Raw genomic sequence first — 9173 nt, 5'->3', positions numbered from 1 at the left:
TTGTCCCACCCTTTAGACTCAATTCCTCACATAGTCTGCCTTGGAAACCAATTAGCAATTTCATGTCTAATGTTTTCTTGCCCAATATAATACAATCCAGTAAAGAATCTTTTTTTTTTTTTTTGAATGGGCCGTGTTAATTATATAAATAGTCCAATATTAGAGAAGAGAGAGGACAGTGAGAAGGCTCAGTGGAAGTGAGAGAATTAGTGATGATATCTGAGAACAAGGTTCTGGAGTTGCTCATGCAGGGTTTGGTTCCTCTATAACCTGCAGTGGACTTTTCCTGGCCAGGGAAATTCTGCCCTCCTGACACGTTACTTATAAGCTTGCATACTAAACACAACAACAAAGCAAAGCCAGTCTGGTTGTGGATGTTAATCTCGTTGGATTCTTGCGTGATCAATGGTAAGTCTCTTATTTAAAACTCATTTTATATTGTCAGTAAAAGAACCACTCAATTATTTTGTTTAAATATATATTTTTTATGCATTTTTTATTGCATAAGCCCAATGTAAGATTATTAGCATGACATGGAAGCAGACAATTTTATACATGCATAAACAACAACTAAAGTATCATTTACCAGTTTAACAAATACAATATTTAGCCTATTGTTTGTTCTGTTAGTAATAACCATATTACAAAGCAAGGAGCTCAACTGGATACAACAGGATATGTAACGTTTTCACGTATCTTTTCAAAGTTTCTTAAATGCACAACTATATGGTTAGCTGCATTTTATTATTTACACCATCTGTCAGAGCTGAGCTGACAACCAATTATTAAGAATATTCATTGCAGTCTAAACGTTTCTCTTTTTTCCACCAACAGATGTTTTTTCTCTTTTTGAGTACGTTGTTGTTTCTCCAGTCCTCTGTTGACGGATCCATCAAAACAGCAGAGAGTTACTGGACACTTAAACCAAATGGTTTGTTTGTCTGAATCATGTCTAAAGAAAAATACTTTTGCTCTCTTTTATAAGCTGCTACAATTTATTTTTATTTGTATTGAGGCTTACATTGTTATATTTGAATTTCTTACATGTTTTTCAATTCTCATCAGTGCTTGTGGTGAAAGTTGATGCAAGTGAAGATGTCAACATGGTGCCACTTATCTGTGGAGAAGCCTATGAAGGGAAAAATATTACATGGACCAGAAACAACGATGAAAATCTGGAGGCTCAAGGAAACAGGATCGTTGTCACAGTGGAGGCCTGGAAGGGGGGCAACTACTCCTGTTTCAACAGTGAGGGATCCTACCTAAACCATACTCTGGTGCTGGCTCAGTGGACCTTCAGGAAGATTATCAAGAATACTCCTGAGAAAGGTACAACTATCTTTAACATTGAGTAAACTTGTCGTGATATTAATATTTTTTTTTTAAATGTTAAAATCATTTTAAGCCTTCAACAGTGAAATAGATTACAGTAAAATGTAATGTAAAGCAAAAATAAGTCAAATAAAATAATTTCTACCATGTAATTTGTAGAAAAAAATTTTTTATGTTCATCAAGGCTTTACTTATTTTAGCAAAAATAGAGTAAAATTGTGAAATATTATTACAATGGAAATGCTTTCTATTTTAATATATTTTAATACATTTTACACGGTGATTGCTCTTCAGTGTCACATGATCCTTCAGAAATCATTCTAAAATGCTGATTTGGTGCTTAAAAACATTTCCTATTATCAGTGTTGAAAATGTTATGCTGCATTTTAATATTTATTTATTTATTTTTGATACATGATACTTTTTTTCTTGATTGTTTGAAACGAATGTTCAAAAGAACAGCATTTACTTGGATTATAAATCTTTTGTAACATTAAATATATAAATGAAATAAATTATAAATTAAATATGTAAATATATAAGTCTGCTGTAACGTTTGATCAATTTAATGCATCCTTGATGAACAAAAGTATTAATTTAAAAAAATAATAATAATAAAAATTGACCCCAAATGTGTGAACGGTAGTGTTTATAATTTTTATAGGATGTGTCTGTTTGTTTATTTATTGTGTTAATTTCAATTTTATTATTGAATTACTTTATTTAATTAAATTTTTTTTTTTTTATTGGATTACCAAACAAGGTTACATTGATTGTTCAACAAATAACTACGGAGGTTCCTTCAAATGTAAATGGGAATGGGGTGAGAACAGGAATGGACATGTTGTTCATATCAAAGCCACACGGTAAGTTTCTCAGTCTTACCTTAGGCTCTGCAGTCTGCTATGATGTAAGGGGTGTGGAAGAAAAAAAAAATCTTGACTGATTCTGTCCTAGCCCTCATGGTGGAAGCAACATCAGCTGCAGTCTGGATGACAGAGAACAGTCTATCACATGCTTAGACCGTGACTACTGTCCCTATGCTGAGGAGGTGGAGCGCATCAACCTGACCATATCCTTCAGAAGCAGCTTTGTTGTTGAATCCTACAATACAAAGTTCTACATCATGGATATCGGTGAGCTCTCAAAAACTGCTAAGATGTGGTCTTAGAATACTGAATCAGTGTTTCGCTCATCTGAATATGAAACAATATTTTTCTCCACTCCTTAGTGAGGCCTGATATTGTGCCTATTAGTAGGGTCAATAAAACATCTGTAGAGGTCAGATATCCACACTCCTGGAACACACCATCATCTTACTTCCCTCTCATGTTCCAAGTGGTTCGCTGTCGGAAACGCGAAAAATGTGACTGCTCCAAACCGAACTTCCAAGAGGTAACCCCACACACATACTGCACACACTACTGGTCAAAAGAACATCCGGAATAATTACATTTGGAATAACTAGGCTGTATTTATTTAATCAAAAATACAATAAAAACAGTAATATTGTGAAAAAATGATTACAATTTAAAATAACTATTTTCAGTTTTAATATATTTTTAAATGTCATTTATTTCAGTCAGACCAAGAAATATATTAATATTTGTTTTGCTCAGATTTTATTCACACAAAGTCACCAGCTGCCAGTGAAAAAAGGGATGTGTGTGTGTGTGAGAGCCAGGGATGAATTCTGTAATTCCTCATGGAGTGACTGGAGCCAGTACAAGTATGTGTATTTAACATTTGTTATATTTCTTAGCAAAAGATTAATTTGCTTTACCCCCATTAAAATGTCCTTATTACTTTATCAATGTTTTTTTCTGTACACATTATAATACAAACTTTCTCTGTTCATTTTTAGATGCAAAACCAGAAAAAACGGCAAGCAGAGGAACCGAGAACCAAAGTTAAAGATGCTATAATTTATTATGCATCATTAAATAAAGATGAATTTGACCATTATGATGCTCTCTGTAGTTATGAACAATGACTGACTCTATTAGACCTTCTCTGGTCATATACTGTGTAATTAAATACAAACACATAGTATGTGTTGTTGTAATAATGTATTTATCTATACATTGTAATAACACTATCATGCTCTTAAATGGATTATTTATAACTGTAGTGCATTTTAACTGTGTTACATGTATTTATTATGATTGCTGATGTCTTTGTTTGATTATTTAAGGCATAAAACATCTATATGCTCTTAATTCAGTTTTGTCTTGATTGCATGTTTAGATTTAAGAAGTGATTTCTTTGATGTCCCACCAATTCTGAACTATTATGTAGTGTGGATTAATTTAGCTAAATATCACTCACATTGAAAGGTTTGGACTTCTTTAGGGTCCTAATTATATGCAAATGTCTTTTCTTTCTCTGTAGATCACACATAAGACTGCTAAAGACAGGAATTACTGTCACATCTCAATGTGGAGCAAAGCAACATGCTATTCCCCCCATTTCAACAGAGTTCGGGCATCAAATCAAAAGAACCACCTAAATCAATTGATTACTGATTGTTCAAGTGTTGTGTGAAAAACAAGTCCTGTATTGAAGCCTGGAAAAAACATGTGTAACACCATGAGTGACGTTAACCACCATGAATTGCCTGTCGTAAAAAACACAAGTGCTGGGTTTTTGGAAATGACACAATTGGTGCATCACTAACTATTTTTGAGGAACTTACCCAAACAAACCTGCCATTCATTAATTGAAGCTGGTATAACAAAAAAGACTATAAAATAATAAATGAAAGAATAAATAAATGAAAGAGAACTGTCATTAACTGATCTGATCAGCTGTGACTGTAACTCTACAAACCACAAACCAGACAATTAATAAGCAATGAGGTGAATGAAAATATTACATTTAAATGATAATAGATAATGTAATTTAAAAAGAGTCTGTACATTGTCTTGGTTAAATGTATTCGTAAATATATGTCTGGTTAAATATTGACCCGTTTATCCAGGTAGGTTTATAAGTTTGAGATACTGTATGTGTATTTGCCTTGACAAGGCCACAGTCTCTCTTCATCAGAATTAACAGTTATTTCAGGGCAAGTGTGACATAAAAACTTTGATTTAAGAAGCATTTCCTCAACATCATTATGAGAGACTTTGAAGAGGGTACCGATTGCTGACCTACTTATGAAGTATAGAGACTAAAAGAGAATATTGGCTCACTCCCTCTGGGACATGTGTTCTTGCTAGTAGGCTGATAGAAACATCCACATGCTCATAATTAAATGATTTACAGTCTATATGTAGTAGACACACCTTCTGTGGATATATAAAAAAAGATAATAATGCAAATAGGTACAGTACAGTGAAATGTCTACAGTGATCTCTCTGTAACTCTTAGTGTCTAGAATTGATTTCGCAAATGAGTTTTCACTAAACATACAAATTCAAGATGAAAATGATGGGATTGTGATTTTGACGTGATCCAGGGCTCTTGTTTTGAAACTATTTTTTTCGGTTACCTTACCACGAGACAGCTGCTTTGGCATTGCTGCTGTGGGTTAACATGTGACCTATTGCATTTTATTACTGAATGGACATTTACTGTATATTCCTACATCGTAGTGCTACAGCATACTCTGTAAATTATGCTTAATCATATGTTTATACAGGAGCGAAGTTCACATCAACACGAGTGAATAGCTGAGTCAGCTGCTGCTTCACCACAAGAGGAGAAATTACTAGGGGTTTGGAGATGATAATTCCACATGAAGCGTGATTAAGGTCATCAGTTTTTAACCACATGCTTTTTTTTTTTTTTTGGTCTGTGTGTGAAAGCAGAGCTAGATCACTACACTTCTTTAAATCTTCTTGCAATTATACACAAATTGGAAATTATATATATATATATATATATATATATATATATATACATATACTGTCATGGCCAAAAATATCGGCACCCTTGGTAAAAATTAATCTGCATTGTTAATCCTTTTGATCTTTTATAAAGAAAAATCACAAAAATCTAACCTTTCATTGGATAATAAGAATTTAAAATGGGGGGAAATATCATTATGAAAGAAATGTTTTTCTCTAATACACATTGGCCACAATTAACAGCACCCTTTTATTCAATACTTTTTGAAACCTCCATTTGTCAGTTTAACAGCTCTAAATTTTCTGCTATAATGCTTGATGAGGTTACAGAACACCTGACAAGAGATCAGAGACCATTCCTTCATCCAGAATCACTCCAGACCCTTTAGATTCCCAGCTCCATGATGGTGGTGCTTCTGTTCAGTTCACCTCACTCATTTTCTACAGGGTTCAGGTCAGAGGACTGGAATGGCCATAGCAGAAGCTTGGTTTTATGCCCAGTGACCCATTTTTGTGTTATTTTTGAAGTTTGTGTTTGGATTATTATACGGTTGGAAGATCCAAACGTGGCTCATTATAAGATTTCTAACCGAGTTAGTCACTTATTGATTTTTAATCTGTTGGTATTTGATAGAATCCATGATGCCATGTGTCTAAACAAGATGTCCAGGACCTCCAGCAGAAATATAGGCCCACAACATCAAAAATACAGCAGTTTATTTCATTGTACACATGGGGTACTTTTTAGCCCTGTGTTCACCAAACCCATCTTGATTGTTTACTGCTAAAAAAGCTATTTTTTTAAAAAGCCAGTCCCATTTGAAGTTCCAGTCGTGTCTGATAACTGAAAAAGCTGGAGTTTGTTTTTGGATGAGCTAGGATAATTTTTCCTGAAACCCTCCCAAACAACATGTGTGTCATGGTACACACAACGGGGAGGAACGAGGAAGACGAGACGAGGAGTAAACTCAAATCAAACAGTCTTTAATATAGACAAGGCAGGGCAGACACACAGGAACACCGGGAGTAATGAGTAGACAAGACCAAAACTAACTGAACAGAATTAACTAATAATCACACTTAACAAGGACAGGAAATAAACCAAATAAGGACACACAAGGCGGGAACACATGACACCCATGACACAGGACGGACAATGTGGTGATGTAGGTGCTGTTTGACAATTTGATTTAAGGTTTTCTGACCCTGAGACTTAACTATTTTCTGCAATTCTCCAGCTGTGGTCCTTTTGTAGAGTCTTTAGCCACTCAAACTCTCCTTCTCACCGTGCATTAGGACCATATAGACACACGTCCTCTTCCAGGCAGTTTCATAACATTTTATGTTGATTGGAAATTCTTAATTATTGCCCTGATGGTAGAAATGGGAATTTTCACTGCTCTAGCTCTTTTCTTACAGTTTTTTACAATCATTTTTGCCCTAATAACAGAACTTTCGTGTCATTTTTCCAAAATATAGACACATAATTCACAACTGAAGATCAAAATGCACATTTTTCAAAACACTTAACACTTTTTCCAAATGCTTGGATACAATACACATAAACTAAAGATCTTTTGTTCATTGAACTAAAATCATTGGTTCAAAATGACGCAACTTAACATCAAAGTATTACTTTTTCAAAATGCAGCTCTCACGTTATATCTGAATTGAGTGTCTATTCATTTCATTACAAAGATCTAACTATCAATTGATACAACTGCTTAAAATGATAAGTAACTGTTGCATTACTCTTGATGCATAGCTTTTATGGAAACTGATTAACAATATTCTATGTTTAGATCATGAAAGATTCAGGATAGATCATTTGACACCAATTACCACAGAATATGACCCAGATGGACTGCAATATCTATGGATGTCATATTGCATTCTTTATCAGATATGGTTTCTATGGTCCCATGTACCACTTTTACAGAACACATTTTCATATTCAAATTTACTATATACAAGATGTCACTTTTACGTAATTGCTTTTGTGGTTTTAATGAGTTAATGGCTACTCATTACTGCTGATTGATTTCACATATTTGTACGCATATATAAGATGAGTGGTATCCTAGTAGCCTACTCAACATAGTGAGGACATGGAGCCAGAAGTGGAAGGTGAAAGGCAAGGATTACATGGTGGTCAAAGGAATAGAAGGGGGCAAGCACCCCTTTTGAGAGGTGGCCGTGGGCCACATCATAGAGGAGGGCTTAGGCCTCGCAAGAGAGGTCACCGTGGGCCTCGTTTGAGAGGTGTGGGTGAACGTGGTAAAGGACAAGGCCACAGACCTAGACACCGGCAGGAACAGCAAGGGTGTCAAATGAAATCACAGCTATAGATGTAGAATATGTCATAAATCATGGCATGACAATGTTTCAACCAAATCTCAGTAGATCAGTGTCAGGCCTGGATTCACCATGCCAAAAGATTCTTTCCAAGATGTTTAGCGAATGAAAACATCCATTGTGATGTAGATGAGAACCTCTGGCCAAATCCACAAGACCGGGTTGATGGAAACATATATGCATAGCGCAGGGAGGAACACTTCAGTTTACAGTAAACTGTACTGTTTTTTCTTCTTCTTTTTTTAATCTAAATTTTTCCTTTGGAAAACCTATGTTATGATTTTATTTTATCAGTAAATTTCACATTACAGTAATTCAATGATACCACTGTGTCTGTACTATTCTCTATAGTCTATAGTAAAATAATGAAACCTGAATCACATATTTTGAACATCTATATTTCATGATTGTACTAACAAATAAACAGTGAAACTATAGGTATCTTGTGTGTGGGTGATCTAAAGTAATGTTCCTTTGATATTTCATAATAAATGAATATTTTGAACCAATGCTTCTGCAAATGCAAGGCTTCTTTAAAGATATGAACGCAATATGCAAAGTTTTGACAGCCTGTGTTACAAATAATGACTGTTTTGTGTCTAGAGTTTTGAAAAATGACACGAAGGTTCTGTTATTAGTGCAAAAATGATTGTAAAAAACTGTAAAGCCACTTCACTAATTTGTGAAGCTCAATTATCTTTTGCTGCACATCAGAAATATATTCTTTGGTTTTTCTCATTGTGATGGATGATTAGGGGAATTTGGGCTTTGTTTTCCCTCCTATTTATATTTCTGTGAAACAGGAAGCCATGGCTGGATAATTTCATGTTCATAATCACCCTGGAGTGCTCAAAATTGTGAATATGAATGGGATATATATACTTCAGAGATATTTTACTCATAAGAATTTTAAGGGGTGTCAATAATTGTGTCCAACGTGTATTTGAGAAAAACATTTATTTCATAATAATATTTCCCCCTATTTTAAATTCTTATTATCCAATGAAACATTATATTTTTGTGAATTTTTTTCAATAAAAGATCAAAAGTATTAACAATGCAGATTAATTTTCACAGCCTACTTTGATCATATTTACCAAGGGTGCCGATATTTTTGGCCATGACTGTATGTGTGTGTGTGTGTGTGACCCCACAAAACCAGTCATAAGTAGCATGGGTATATTTGTAGCAATAGCCAAAAATACATTGTATGGGTCAAAATGATTGATTTTTCTTTTATGCCAAAAATCATAGGATATTAAATAAAGATAATGTTCCATGAATATATTTTGTTAATTTCCTACTGTAAATATATCAAAACTTTCTGATTCATTACTAAGAACTTAATTTTCTTAATATATATATATATATATATATATATATATATATGTATATATATATATATATATATATATATATATATATATATATTTTTTTTTTTTTCTCTGCACCCTCAGATTCCAGATTTCAAATATTGTATCTCGGCCGAATATTGTCCTATCCTAACAAATCCATACATCAATGGAAAGATGACTTTTCTCAACGCGCGAGAAGGGGAGAGAGATATTAATGTGAAAAGGCATCACAGATAGCCTAATTAAAGTTGATTATCATTTTTTTTTTTATTATTATTAT

General features: G+C 33.8%; 1 protein-coding gene across 1 annotated transcript; it reads left to right on the top strand.

The window, feature by feature from the left end:
• Positions 1–840: 840 nt before the first annotated feature.
• Positions 841–3549, top strand: LOC306883330 (interleukin-12 subunit beta-like). The gene is made up of 7 exons (XM_079438512.1): positions 841–931; positions 1066–1329; positions 2096–2198; positions 2290–2468; positions 2564–2727; positions 2952–3061; positions 3197–3549. The coding sequence occupies exons 2-7, from the start codon at positions 1104–1106 to the stop codon at positions 3255–3257; spliced, it is 843 nt and encodes a 280-aa protein (XP_079294638.1). The 5' UTR covers positions 841–931; positions 1066–1103; the 3' UTR covers positions 3258–3549.
• Positions 3550–9173: the final 5624 nt, after the last annotated feature.

This window comes from Barbus barbus (genome assembly GCF_936440315.1).
Source record: "Barbus barbus genome assembly, chromosome: 17".
In the NCBI taxonomy this organism is placed as follows: Eukaryota; Metazoa; Chordata; class Actinopteri; order Cypriniformes; family Cyprinidae; genus Barbus; species Barbus barbus.
Note: the sequence above shows the minus strand (reverse complement) of the source record. Positions and strands in the feature narration are given on the sequence as shown.

Coding starts and splice junctions, on each gene's coding strand:
- LOC306883330 (XM_079438512.1), top strand. CDS start 1,104: ATGGTGCCACTTATCTGTGGAGAAGCCTATGAAGGGAAAAATATTACA. Junction 2,469..2,563: donor GTTCTACATCATGGATATCG/GTGAGCTCTCAA, acceptor TCCACTCCTTAG/TGAGGCCTGATATTGTGCCT. Junction 3,062..3,196: donor AGTGACTGGAGCCAGTACAA/GTATGTGTATTT, acceptor GTTCATTTTTAG/ATGCAAAACCAGAAAAAACG.